Genomic DNA, 15,264 nt, shown 5'->3' on the forward strand with positions numbered 1-15,264 from the left:
TAAAATTTATTTTCAAGACTTACTGTAAAGCTATTTTAATGAATACAATATGGTTATTGGTAAAAGAGTAAACAGATCAATGGAACATTCTAAAGAGCTTAGAAAACAGTGGAAAATATATTCAAATTATCTATTTCTTTTGATTTTTAATAAGATGATTTTTAAATTTGAAGCAATCTGTACATTACACAGATAAATTACTATTAAGCCATGTTTCAGCCAGGCACTCAAGTGTTATATCTATAATCCTAGCTACTCAGTAGGCTGAGATCTGAGAACTTAGGTGTGAAGCCATCCTGTGCAGGAAAGTCCATGAAACTTTTATTTCTGATTAAGCTCCACAAAACAAATGCTGGAAGTGGGGCTGTAGCTCAAATGGTAGAGTGCAAGCCTTGAACACAAATGCTTGAGTTCAAGTGCCAGGATCAGAAAAAAAAAGAGTAAGCCATAAACTGTGCTTCTTTCTTTACATTGTCAGGTTATGCATGGTGGTTGTGTTTATTATCAAGAAGGCTGCTGCTTGGTTCCTTACAAACATGAGGAACACATACTCTGAGATTTTCTTAGTAAAATGATCTGGATAACAAGACTATGCAATATTATTTTTTAAAAAAGACTTTTCAACTAATAGTGCTGGAGTAACTCTGTATAAATACATATGCATACTCAAGCTAATCTGAAACTTTGGCAAAGTAGTAGGGTATAAAATTAACCCTCAAAAATCAATGGCTTTTCTGTATGCCAATAACAAGAGGAGCGCAGGTGAAATCAGGAAAGCATCTTCTTTTGTAATAGCCCCACAAAAAATAAAATACCCAGAAGATAACTAAAGAAGTGAAGGACCACTATGATGAAAACTTTAAAAACCTGAAAATGGAAATGAAATCAGAACTAAGGAAGTGGAAAAACCTCCCATTCTCCTAGATTGGGAGGATTAACATCGTGAAAATGGCAATATTGCTAAAGGCTCTCAACAAATTCAATGCAATACTCATCAAAATCTCAACCTTGTTCTTCAATGAAATGGAAGAAGCAATCCAAAAATTCCTATGTAGCAATAAAAGACCCTGAATAGCAAAAACAACCCTTAGTAGAAAGAGCAGTGATGGAAGAATAACAATACCAAATTTCAAACTCTACTACAAAGCCATAGTAATCAAAACAGATTGGTACTGGCACAAGAACACACCTGAGGACCAATGGAATAGAACTGAAGACCCAGAAATGAACCCACAGACCAATAGCCACCTAATCTTCAGAAGGGAGCTAAAAAAAAATAGAATGGAAGAAGGACAGTCTCTTCAGTAAAGGGTGCTGGCAAAATTGTTTAAACACCTGTAGAAAACTAGAGCTATATCATCCTGCACCAGAATCAACTACAAATGGCTCAAAGACCTTGAAATCAAAGCAGATACCTTGAAAACATTACAGGAGAAACACTAGGGCTACTTGGCACAAGCTGAAATTTTCTTAATTAAGACCCAGAAGCACAACAAATCAAAGAAAAGTTGGACAAATGGAATTGTATGAAACTGCAGAGCTTCTGCATGGCAAAGGACATAGCTAGCAAGGTCAATAAAAAGCCCATGGATTGGGAGGAGATCTTCACTAGCCATATAATCAACAAGGGACTCAAAGCTAAAATCCTCAAAGAAACAATGACAAGTGGGCTAAAGACTCAAAGAAAGACTTCTCTGAAGAGGAAATAAGAATGGCCAAATGAAGAAATAAAGAAATGAAGAAATGCCCAACTTCCCTAGCCATAAAAGAAATGCAAATCAAAACAACATTGAGATTCCACCTCACCCCAGATAGAATGGCTATAAGCAAATCTAATAACAACAGATGCTGGAGGGGATGTGGCTAAAAGGGAACCCTACTTCATTGTTGGTGGTAGTATCAACTTGTTCAACCACTCTGGGAAGTAATATGGAGGTTCCCCCATAGAGCTTCTCTATGACCCAGCAATCCCATTTCTGGCCATTTAACCAAATGATTGTAAGGTCTGCACAGGGACACCTCCATACCTCTTGGCTAATTTCTGTCCAGTATCTGTTGCCTAGGTAACTGGCAGATCTGGAAGCAGTCACCTTCTCCTTCTGCTAGGTCACATCCTAGGCCACCTCCAGTCACATGCCTCCCATCTGACCTTAGGAGGGTCCCAGACCCTGAGGTCACATCCAGATCCAGTGTGGCCACACCTTTCCCCCACCTGGCCACACCTCTTCCTGTCCCTGGCCTAGATAAGTCCTGGCCCAAGGGTGAGTCCCCCTTTTTCTTTTCAGCCATGCCTCTCCACCATGCATGGTGGGGGCAGCAGTTTGGTAAATAAATTTCTCCTTTTGTGGCCTCCCTCGAGAGGTGCCCCCACTTCTGCAGCCTCCCCCATGAAGTACTCCCTTTTTGGGCCTCCCCAGTGAGGTATACTCCCCTTTGCAGCCTTCCTTGCAAGGCCCTCCCTTTTTTTGTGGCCTCCCCAGTGAGGCACCCCCACTTCTGTGGCCTTCCCTGTGAGGCCCTCCCTTCTTTTGTGGCCTTCCCTGCGAGGTGCCCCATCTTTTGCGGCCTTTCCTTTGAGGCCCTCAATCCCCAGTGGAACCCCTCTTTGCCTTTGTAGTAGGGGTGGAACCTGAAGCTCCAATTGTGCCAGAAGCAATGCACCATTGTCAAAATCTTCAGCTCTCTCTAGCATTGGCCATGTGGTGGGTGCGCGATCTTGGCATCATGGGAGCTCCCCTGCTACTTTATGCCAACTCGATTTTGCACCAACCTCAACTTGATTGTGTGACCTGCCCCCCTCTGACCTGACCAGCAGCGCCATTATATCATGTCACATGTCTGTTCTTGTCTCTTGTGTACTAAAAGTTTGTTGTTGGCAAAGTTTTGTGTTTTAAACTGACCACGTGGTTCCATCATAATTAGGCAAAGTAAAATTCCAAAAACCTTAAACGCCCGATTTAAAAAATCTAAGCACACTCTATAATCTGCAAAAACATGTCTGTCAATTTGTCTCTATGTAAATGATTATGGTTTCAAGGTTACCAAGTACTCTGTTTACTAAAAATCTTTGTCAACGGAAGCTGTTATTTAATCTAAACTCCTTTAAAACTTTGTGACTTGACTATAAGCCAAAGAAACTAAGGCTAAGGTTTTAATTCTTTTTTTTTCTCCCCTGTGCGCCAATCAAGTCCCTTTAAGCTCAAGGGACCAGAGTGACTATGCCCAGGCACAGCCGCCTTAACCAGTGGCACCAGCCTGCAAAAACCAATGTAAACCAGGTCTCTAACCAGTATATGTAGAACTTTCTGCAGGTAACCCGAGACAGATGCCACATACAGCTGCCACAGCCTCACCCAGACTCTGTCTTTGCTCCATCACACATGACCAAAAGCCTACTAATTTGAGGTAAAACACAAGTCACCTTAGATATTTGTTTCTGTAAGTATTTATCCCCACAAGATAGACCATAAGGAGTATATGACTAAATGATAAATCTTCTGCTTAGAGGTAAAGGGTGTAGCCCAGTGTTTCAATGAAACATTTAAATGCAAATTAAAGTAACTTTAGAAAAAGGGATTAAAAATGGCATCCCCTTTTGTAAAATTTGGGAAGTTGTGGGGAGTGGTGGGCCTCCCAGACAAAAACTTTAAAATTAAAATTGTCTTAAAGGTTTATTTCAAGGTAAAAAGATAAATTAGGATTACCAGAGACCTGAGATTGTGTCCCTTTTAAGATCTGCCTAAATCAGGTTCCTTAGCCAGCAAGAAAAATGCTTTTATAAACCAGTGTTAAACAAGCTACCCTGCTGTAGCCTAAGATATAAGCCACTTTAAACAGGCTGCCCAGAGGCAGTGGGCAGTACTTAGAGTGCCAATCAGTCTCAGTTTAAAAACATCTACTGGGTTTTATTAAAAAAAATAATTGTGAGTCAATTGTTAACAAGTTATAGTTAACCTCTACTCATTGATCTCTTTGTTGCTTTAATTGGAAATAAAAAGGGCTTTTGCAACAAAGACTCCTTTTGTCACAGTTCAAGCCCATCCTGGGCACAAAGAATCCCTCTAAAACTCCATCTCCCAGCTATTCATCACAGAGCCAGGCTGGAGGTATGGCTCCAGACTTACCTCTAAGTATCCAGCCGAAAGCTAAAAGTGACATTGTGACTCTTAAGTGGTAGAGCACTAGCCTCAAGTAGAAGTGCTCAAGGACAGTGCCCAGACCTTGAGTCCAAACCATAAATGCCAACTAGGACAACCTGTCCCAGAAACGGATGCTGAGACACCCACCAGGACAAAATCAGTCCTGACAATGGAAAACCATGGAGAGGAGTAAGAGTAGATGACATACTAAATGGAATCACTTTATGCTCGCCCTTTCAAAATTAATCAGAGTCAGGAGATCAAGAGAAATAGTTGTTTGCCCACCTAAAGTCCATACCTGTCTACTTTCTAACTGGACAGAAAGTTAACAGTTTTACCTTTGTCACCTGCTATTTGTGTTTATAATAGCCTCTGACTGGTACTCCCAACCAGTCTCTCCCTACCCAGTTACCCAAAAGACCCTAGACACCCCCTTCTTGCCTTCCTTGCCCCAAGTCCAATTATTCCTCCTTCCCTGTAAAGGGCTGTAATTGGGCTTTATACTCCAGATGGAACTTTTCTGGCCCATGGCCAATGTGTGTTCTCCTATGTCATTCATGTTAACTGACTTTGTCACCTTGTCAGCTTTTTGCCTGATCTTTCCAAAAGTCTCTTTCAACAAGATAACATCCCCTGCCCAGGATTCCACTTGGGAACAAGTAAAGACCATCCTGTTCCTTCAGGTAACCAGACACATCGCTTGCCTTGCCCAGCAGAGACCCAGACCCTAAAATCCCAGATCCAGGGATTCCTTGATGCTCACAGGCCAGCAGGAAGGAGCCAAAAGAGCCTGTTGACACCTGTTGGCTCTGCTACCTTTACATATTTCTGCTATCCCCTCCTCAGGTAACTGTGAACCTAAAGATTCCAGGATGCTGGAATCAGATACTATGCTATGTCTCCAATCCGAGACAGAAAAGGCAATTTCAGGTCTTTGATAGCCCCTTCTGGGAATCAATCCTTTCATGGCATATTCCTCTCTTGGACTTCTAACAGCAATTTTTGCCTTAAGAACAATTTTTTTGCCTTTTATTAATTGTCTTGCATTTTAGATAACTATTGCTAGGGAAAAGGGGGACCTTTACCAACCACTGTCAAGCAGATGCTTCTTGGACAGTACCTGGCCAAGCAATGAAAACAGGGACCCCTGACTACTTTGCCCCATTACAGCAGGAAGTAGCTCCAGAAGAAACAACCTCCTTCCATACTCCCCGGCCTGGTACCCCCTATGTTTATTAAACAACAAAGCTGGAAATGTAAGCATTATGCCCACATTTGGTCCTCAGCTACACCCAGACTTGAGCTCCTCCATGCCCTGGAGTTCCTACCAAACAGCAGGCCCCTCCCTCTCTCTGCCCAGACCCACTTGAATTCCTACCTCACTTCCTAACCCCCAGACCTTGCTGCTACCAAGATAGTGGAAGCTGCCATGTGCTCTCTCTGGGGGAAATATGGATCCTCTAATAAACCTTTTAATAATCTTTCTCCTGTGCCTGCCTGCCTTTGCGTGGTCCACTGGGATGGCTGTGGTGGATCCTTTCATTGATCCTTTCAATGATCACAAGCAAGGCCATACAAAAGCTACCAGCACAACTATGTTTATTGCAGCATTATTCGCCTTAGCTAAGGAACCAACCCAGATGTCCCTCAGTAGATGAATGTATATACACACACACACACACAGAGAGAGAGAGAGAGTGAGAGAGGAATTCTATGGCTCCATCAAAAAGAATGACACTGATCCATCTGTTAGGGAATGGAAAGACTCAGAAAAAAATATTAGGTGAAGTAAGCCAGAACAAAAGAAACGTAGGTCCCATGGTTTCCTTTATTTGCAATAACTAGTATACATCTAGGATAATCTTACCAGACAAGTAGAAAAGCTCAAAAGCTATGTGCATGTGACCATATAAGATGATGCTAAACTAAATGAACCTCAAGATAGGGAGACAAGAGCTTTTATCTTTCTTGCTGCTGTTTCTAATGTATTTATAATGTACCATGTGATTTTTGATTCTTTTTTATGTTCTTTCCCTATGGTATAGCCCCTGTTTTCACTGTATTTGATTCTGGTGCCCCGAATCTTGTATATATATATTTTTTTCTAATTTGGGGAGGGGAAGGGAAATAACAAAATGCTGAAATAAGGATACAGGTTGACCCATTGTAACAATGAGACGTACCAGACACTATGTTGAAAATGAACTTTACAACTTTGGGAGGAAAAAAAACTTGGGGGGGAGGGGGAGAAGCAGTTGGGGAGGTGGGGAGGGAAGGGATGGTAGGGGAAAAACAAAGGAGGAGGTAGCAATGCTCCATAGGAAATGTACTCATTATCTTACTCATGTAACAAAAAATATATACTAAAAATATGATGCTAAGCAAAATGAACCCCAAGATAGGGACACAAGAAGTTTTTGTTACTGTTGTTTTAAATGTACTATGAGATTTTTTTTTATTCTTTTGTATGTCTTCCCGCATGGTATAACCCCTGTTGTCATTGCATTTGATTCTGGTACCCTGGATCTTGTATATACATTTTCCTAATTTGTAACCCCTCTGTACAGTATCTTTACAATAAAAAGAGAAAGAAAAAAAGAAAAAAATCATCTTATAAAAAATTTTAAAAGAAACAGCAAAAGGTTTTAGGAACTAGATATGAAAGGGCCACAAAGTAGGACAAACACACTGTAATAACCTCACATTATAGCCAGAATACAAACACTTTTCAAAAAATACATATGCATTCACAAATAAGAGTGTCTAATCACTGAGCATACAACTTCACAAAAGTTAACTCAAAATAAAATGCTCAAAATAAACTGCTAAATTGCAAGAAATAAACTATAAAAATAAAATGCTAGATTTCTAAAAGGAGAAAATTTAGATACATAGTGAATGAAACATTACAATTATTAAACATATAATCCATGAAGGGAATATTTGATAAGTCAACATTCATTAACCTTTCACTTAACATCAACTTACCTGGTCTTATGCACATAGCTTTTGACCTTTTCTACTTGTCCCAGACATAACCATGGGACCTAGGTTTCTTTGGGCCTGGCTTCACTTAATAGTATTTTCTCCAAGTCTTTCCATTTCCTAACAAATGGGCAATGCCATTCTTCCTGATGGAGGCATAGAATTACTCTGTGTGTGTGTGTGTGTGTGTGTGTGTGTGTGTGTGTGTGTGTGTGTTTCACATTTTCTTGATCCATTCATCTACTGAGGGGCATCTGGGTTGGTTCCATATCTTAGCATGGTAAATAATGCTGCAATAAACATAGTTGTGCTGGTAACTTTAATATGGTCTTGTTTGTGATCATTTGGGTAAATGCCCAAAAGTTCGATTGCTGGGTCATAGGGATACAAGTGGTTTTTTTTTGCTATTGTTTCTAACATATTTATAATGTACCATGTGATGTTTTTTTTTTGTTTGTATGTTTCTCCCCCATGGTAAAACCCTGTTTTCACTGTATTTGGTGTCGGAGCCCTTCATCTTGTATATACACTTCTCTAATTTGGGTAGGGGAGGGGAAAAAACAAAATGCTTAAATAGGGATTCAAGTTGACCCATTGTAACAATGAGATGCACAAGACATTATGTTGAAAAAGAACTTTGCAATTTAGGCGGGGTGTGTGTGGGGGGGGACAGTGTTAGTTGTAGAGGTGGGAGGGAAGGGATGGTAGGGGAAAAACAAAGGAGGAAGTAACAATGCTCAGTACCTTGTTCATGTAACTATAACCCCTCTGTACAGTATTTTCACAATAAAAAACTTATTTAAAAATTCATTAACCTAAAACTTCTGTTGTGTTAACAAGGAAATGAGAAGGCAGGAATGCTAGGACTGGAGATAGTAGAAGAAATATATTGGGAAAATATAGTTATATTCTTCCATATCTGGGGATTCTGCCTCTATTAATTAAATCAATTATTGATTAAAATACTTTAAAAATTGTGTCTGTACTGAATCAGTAAATTTCTCTTGTCATTATTACTGAAACAAGACCCCTATCTCACAATATTCAGTCTTTTCAGATGGGCTTCTTTCACTAACGTGCATTTATGTTTTCTGTCTCTTCATGATTTGAGAGCTATTTTTCCTCCTTCCCCTCCCTCTGTCCCTCCCTCCTGGACTTCTTCCCTCCTCTCTCCCTTCCTCCCATCTCATCCCTCCCCTTCCTCTCTCCCTCTTACTCCCTCTCTTGAGACTTGAACTCAGGGCCTTGTGCTTGCTCAGCTTTCTTGTTCAACTGGCACTCTACCACCTGACCCACACATCCAGTCTGGGTATCCTTGGTATTTGGAGGTGGACTCTTGCCAACTCTTCCATGATGATGGGTGGCTTCAAACTGATCTGGATCTCAGGCTGAGTAGCAAGTGCCCAGTGATTTTCATTTGATAGAATAAGAATGTCAATTGTCTGGATATACTATAGTTTAACCATTCTCCTACCAAAAGCCATCTTGACTTCTTTCAAGTTTTGGTAATTATAAATCAACATATTGTAAACATATGTATGTGTGCAATTTTAGGGTAGAACATGATTGCTTAGTGGTTTAAATATATGTTTAGAATTTTAATAACCTAAAAAGTGTCAAAATGTCTGCACCATTTTTCATCCAGACTATCAATGAATAAGAGGTCCTGTTGCTGCACAACACCAGCATTCGCTATCATATTTTGGTTTTTGTGTTTCATGGCATTTCAACTATTCTCATGTAATTATGGCAGATACATGCCAATTTATATTTTCTAAACTCCATATAATGTACATTATGAACACTAAAATTATGTATGAACATTGAATTTTATCCATGTAGGTTTTATTAATTGTAGCAAAGGTTATATTGTACTGGGGTATACTAACAGGTGGAGGAGGCTAGATATGGGGGAGGGGTTATATGGTCCTATGTACTTTCTGCTCAATTTTGGTGTGAATCTAATACTGTTTTTAAAATAAAGCCTTTTTCTAAAGAGAAAATTTCTTGCATTTTTTATAGTGCTGGTGGCTTGAGCTCAGAGCTTTGAGCTCTCGCTTGGTGGTTTTACTCATGGGTTTTTACTCATAGGTGGTGCTCTACCACTTGCGTCACACCTCCAGTTTGGGGGGTTTGCTGGCTAATTAGAGCTAAGAATCTCTCAAATTTGTCTGCTTGGGCTGGCTTTGAACATCAGTCCTTAGATCTTAAACTTCTTGAGACCATACTTTGGAGTCCAAAGTGGGAAGTTAGGGTTTTTCTCTTTCCTTTTTAACTCTTTTTCTTTGCATTTTAATAAAGGTGAGCATGAAAAAATACTTCTTGAGTAGCTAGTAGCTGTGAGCCATGACAAAGCCTGCTATTCTAAGATTTAGCCATTTGTTTCCTATTGTTGCCTCTGCAGAGTCTCCGGAGTTTTAAAAATGTTGACTCTAACCATTTTTCTATTTCTTCATCAATTTTTTTGCAAGAAATAATTTTTGAAAGTTCTTCCCTCACTGTTTCTATGGATTTGTTCTCAACATTTCACATGATCTAAGAATGTTATTAACAGAATTACCCATTAACATTTTAATGTGGGGGTATACTACATATAGCTCAGAGAGGAAAATCACATCAAGATGTAGATATGAACAAGCTGTATGAGGTGGCATAGTAGAGCAGGAGGCAATAGTATGATGCCAAGTCAAATACAATGTATGCATTTCTTCTCTTTAACATTTAAAAATTTTGAGGAAGGGGAAACAAGTACAGCAATCATCTAACCTAATTAGAAATTAGTTTATGTACAAGTAATTTAATGGCATTAGAGTCAGGGTTCCAAAAATTAATGTTTCTAGTATGGCCAAAATAATAACATAGCATAAAGTCTACTAAAATATGTCTTCTAAATATGATAATGAGGATTGGTAGCATAATCCTAGTCATAGATCACTTGCCTAACATGTGCAAGGCCTTGAGTTCAATCCCTAGCATGGTGAATAAATTAATAAAAATGGACTTGTTATATAATCCTTGATTTAACTAGGCTGCAAAAAACATCATGGGGCAGATACAGGAATATATTTGACATGTTCTTGTTACTTATTCCAATTTATTACTAAAGTTGTCTGTTTTATGTAAATGTGGAGAATACTTAAGATTTCTTGCAATGTTTAAAGTACCAAGTAAGGCACAACTTATCATTGCCCATTAAAGGATTAAAGTTGCCTTGATTGCGGAGGTGAGTCATTTTTGATTTTCAGTGTGATCATCTATTTTACTTCAAGCCTTAGTCATCTGATAATTTACATCATGCAGAGAAAACACCCTGCTTTTATTGAAGGTATTTATTGATATACTGCTTCTTTTTCCCATTTTAAACCTCTATAGGGTAGTGATCCTGTGGCTAAAGCTGCTTAAACTTTAGACAAAATATATTGAGTGTTGTGCTCTTTCTACAATTACATTATCAGTTATTCTTCTAATTAAGACTATATTCCAAACTATTTTTAGTCCATAATCACTTATAAATATTTCTTGAATATGTGGCAAGTATATGCAGACCTGAAACATTATCTGGGTCTGCTCAATATGTGATGTGTGTTGTGGAAAGATAGATTTAAGACCTATAATAACATTTTGATCTGTCCCTTTGAGAGATTCTACAATTTTATATATTTATCAATTATGCTCTAATTCAACATGCTTTAGGTGCCCTTACTTGAAGAGAGGACAGTGATAATTAAGCTTTAACAATGTAGAATCAAATGTTTAGAGAAATGAATACAAAAATGTATAATTAGGCTGTGAATAGTGTTACCTATTGGATGGCATTATCAGTTAATTCGTTGTAAATGGTAAAAGTGAGTTATATAGGGGCATGTTATACAGAAAGGCAGTCCTGTCTCATGTTCTACATGTCCACTTAATGAAATGTGTGGAGATTCCATGGAAATAATGAGAGAAAAAATATCTCCATATACTCTCTTTGAAAATAATTTAAATATTCAGTTTTGTAGTATTTGACATTACAAGTATTTCCCATTTTGCATTTGGTGAAACATTGCATATTTCATAGTGATTTTATTTCAAAATGCATTTTAGTCTCCCCTTTACACAAAATGCACAAAAACACGGACAAGGCAAATCATAGTTGTATAGATGTATTACAGAAATAGTGTGCAATTTTCACAATATAATCAAATTCAAAATAGTTTCCATCAAAAGGATCTTGCACTCTTCATATATAAATCTTTGTCAGTAAAATACGTTTTCTAAAATAGGACATGTAACTCTCAGAATTATATAACAAAGTAAAAAGCTTCTGATTTTACATATAGTCCATATTACTGCAAAGATGTATAGTTCACGCAATCTTCAGACATCTCTTTTGATACTCTATATCTGAAACACTAGTGAAAATGTTCATTTACAAAAGCAGTAAGTTATTATGAACATTTGACAACTTTTGCACTAAAAGACAAAAACTGGTGATGTCAACTTTAAGGACAGAAAGGCCCCTAAAACCTTTATAAAACTGTATTTATACGTATGACTTCCTAAAAAGTTGAACTGTTCCATGTTAAAACAGAGTTTTCTTGCTGCGTTAATGAAGGAATTCATAGTAACCATTTTAGTGGGTACTAGGCACATGTATGCAGGTGTTTCTTCTTTTCACTGATAATTTCTTGAATGTTAAACTAGATTGAACTAGTTGAAACTTGAAACACATCTTGAAGATAATTATGGATGTTTTCTTGTTTAGCTTTGAAACCAGATCTTCTAACTTCAAATGTATTCTTTATCAGATGATTTGCTTTACATTTGTAGATTTTTGTCACATCCAATAGTTACTGGTTTAGTTTATATGGGACAACAATTCAACGATGTGTGCAATAAGAAAGTTCATTTTTTATTGTCTATTATTTAGTGAAATGTTTCTTATTTGAATCATTTTGACAAGTGCTTTAATGATTTGTTTTCCAGGCTAAGGTATCCACTTAATATGCAGAACTTTAAATTTTTTTCATTGTGGATATTTTTCAAAATAAATTAATTTCACTCAATATGAGCAAGGACTTTAGGAGATCAAAATAATTTGCCATAAACTATTAAAGACAATGTTACTTTATAATTAAGTCTAGTGGCATATATGGACATATCTTCAGAGTTGATGATTATATTATTTTAAATTTATTTAGATGCAAAAAGAATTCTCAGATAGGATTGAATTTGGAGACGAATGGTATTTTTCTGATCCACAAACTAGCTAAATGATAAAGTGCTAATGTATAGTTTTACAGAAATATTTTCAGTATTCCTTCAAACTATGGTAGTATTTTGAAATCAAATTTGTGAAAAAATTTAAGATTTACAAAGCCTGGAGTTTTAATATCTTTGGAATTAGTTGTCTTTGAAGTTGTGCATTTCTAATTAACTTCTAAAATTTTATGGATATTATTCACTAGAAAAAAGTAGAGTGTCACTAAGAAAATAATTGAATATAAAATTGATGGCTCATGTCTTCACTATATATCTGGATTTTAAAACATAGGTAGTGTTCTTTTATATTTTAGTCAAATAAGTAGATATATTTACTTGTCACAATAAATTTGAAGTCATATGTAATAAGATCTGAATATAGCTTCAACTATTCCACAACATTTTAACCAGTCAGTAACATTTGGAAAAAATTTCAAGTTGTCAATTTACAGATAAAATTGCATTTACTATAAAGATCTAAGTTCTGATTTATGGGAAATTATTGGTAACTGTCAAAAAATTAATCTTGAATTTTATAGAATTTTGAAACTTGCTTGCAATAGATGTTAAAAGCAAGTTTTTTTTCTGTATTTCTGTTCCTTAAAACATACCATTTGGCACATTAAAGTGCACTGCCTGATATGGCTGGAAGTAAACCTGTGGTGGGCCAGATGGTACATAATAAGAAGGGTATCCTCCCTCAGTAACTATATATGGGGCAGGCTGATAAAAGCAAGTAACATTGTTTGTATTAGGTAAAATATTTTGTTCTCCAAGTACTTTTAAAGCCATAAGAGTGATCATATTAAGAGTTTGCCTTCTTTCATGTCCCATGAGGCAAACAGTGCTTTGGTTGACAACTCCATGTAAGGTCATAAGGTAGTCGTATTTGCTCTTTTCTTCACCAATGAAGTGGTTACGGAGGTACGATTCAATTTTCTTTTGTTGTTCTGCTACACCAGGAAAATCAATGAAAAATCTAGAACACATATAACGTTCCAGGATCTTAATTTCTACTTCACTAGCTGGTTTGAAGTCACGAACCAGCAGGTTGCTGTACTTCAGAAGGCCACCACCTCTAATCTCTTCAGGTTTTCTGGTAGATATAAGCTTATACTTCAAATGTATCATTGCTTCTTGAAAATTACCATACATACTTTCAGCTACCACAACAGGATAGGATTCTTTGGTCAGCTTAGCATTTTTGTCACAATAGAAATCTAACATGCGATCCAAAAGAATTTGAAAGGAATCTACACTAAACTCAAACTGTCGCCTGATAGAATTCACAAATTTTAGTTCGACATTCTTCCCATTGTTATTTGAGAGTGAGATGAGACTCCAGCGATCATGGTTATTGCAAACTTTGACCATTTTCTGAACATAGGCATCTTTCATGGTTCTTTGAGTAAGCTTGTCTTTTTTTACACCTTTTGGTAAAAAATCAAGCAAACAACCTAGAACAACATCCTTAACAACATGAAATTCTTGATCACATGGAAGATCAACACCAAATATAATATCCAGATCTTTATAGCTGATGCCATTATGGCTTGCAAGTATATAACTTGCAGTAGAACCATTCAGTCGGGTATCTTTAACAACAATGCCTTGCTTAATAAGTTGTTCTTTGACAATATGAATGATATCTTTTGGTTTTACCTGCAAAGTGGGGAAATTTCCCCTCCCATGAATGGGAATTATTTCATCTAACACACGGTCCAGTACTACCACTTGATCCCAAGTGAGATTGCTGAATCCAAGTTCAGACATTTTGAGGCCAGTAGATTAAGAAAGCAACCTATTGAAAGAAACACATTGAGAGTAAATGTTTGCTTCTTAAGACAAATGTTATACCAAAGCATGTTAAAATACATTCATATTCATTATCACATTCTAAACTTTAGAAATAAATATCAATATTATTCATGTTAAATCTGGTGGGATAAAAGCTACAATGATTACATAATTGTAATAATTGGATATGATGGTAAATGCAAACTGATTTTTTAGGGATAAATTGGAGCTTGTAATTGTGGCTGATGCAAAATGCTATCATTAGAAAAAGAAAAAATGTTACCCCTTATCAATCTTTTTCATGTACATACAGTGTTTGGTGGTATGTGTTCAACATATCATATACATCATTGGGCTTAACTGTCATGGAATTATAGTGAGAACAGATACTTACTTGCCTGTGTGTGAAAGGCTCAATGGACTAAAGGGTATAGTGCTTAAAAAGAATTCACAAGACTATTATTACATATAATAAATTTCATATATAATACTTCTCTCATATTAAAGAGGTAAAGTTCTATATTGGTTTATTCATTCTTTATATTCTTGAGGATAACTATCATTATCATTTCTGTTTGCCCAAAAGAACTTACAAAATATTAGTTGAATGTCACTTTGCAACAATGGTAAAGCAAGGTAGACTACTATATTTTTATTCAAAATGAAAACAACAATTTATAAAACAATAAGACTGCTGAGCTTTAACGAATGCTTAAAAGGCGAAAGATTTATACAATCTGAAGAGAAACCAAATCGTTTAAATAGGGATACAGGTGGACCCATTGCAACAATGAGATGTACAAGTCGTTATGTCGAAAAATGAACTTTACAACTTTGGCAGGGTGGGGGGGGGAGGGAGGGGGGGAGAGGAGATGGGGGGAGATTGGAAGGGATGAGAAGGGGAAACAAAGGAGGAGGCAACAATGCTTGATAAGAAAGGTACTCATTATCTTGCTCATGTAATTGTAACTCCTCTGTACGGTATTTTCACAATAAAAAAAAGTTTAACAGAAAAAAAATAATTTTTACTGTATATGTGCAATATTATATGCTCAGATATTTTTGTAATTTGGGTAATATCTGGAAATTAAATGTTTAT

General features: G+C 36.9%; 1 protein-coding gene across 1 annotated transcript; it reads right to left on the reverse strand.

Moving 5' to 3' along the window:
* Positions 1–12,968: 12,968 nt before the first annotated feature.
* Fam46d (family with sequence similarity 46, member D) lies at positions 12,969–14,141 on the reverse strand. The gene has a single exon (XM_013028897.1). The coding sequence runs from the start codon at positions 14,139–14,141 to the stop codon at positions 12,969–12,971; it is 1,173 nt and encodes a 390-aa protein (XP_012884351.1).
* Between the last annotated feature and the right edge of the window lie 1,123 nt (positions 14,142–15,264).

Source organism: Dipodomys ordii, unplaced genomic scaffold (assembly GCF_000151885.1).
Source record: "Dipodomys ordii isolate 6190 unplaced genomic scaffold, Dord_2.0 Scaffold116, whole genome shotgun sequence".
NCBI classification, from domain to species: Eukaryota; Metazoa; Chordata; class Mammalia; order Rodentia; family Heteromyidae; genus Dipodomys; species Dipodomys ordii.

Bases quoted from the DNA above. Each gene is read 5' to 3' on its own strand.
- Fam46d (XM_013028897.1), bottom strand. From the start codon at position 14,141: ATGTCTGAACTTGGATTCAGCAATCTCACTTGGGATCAAGTGGTAGTA.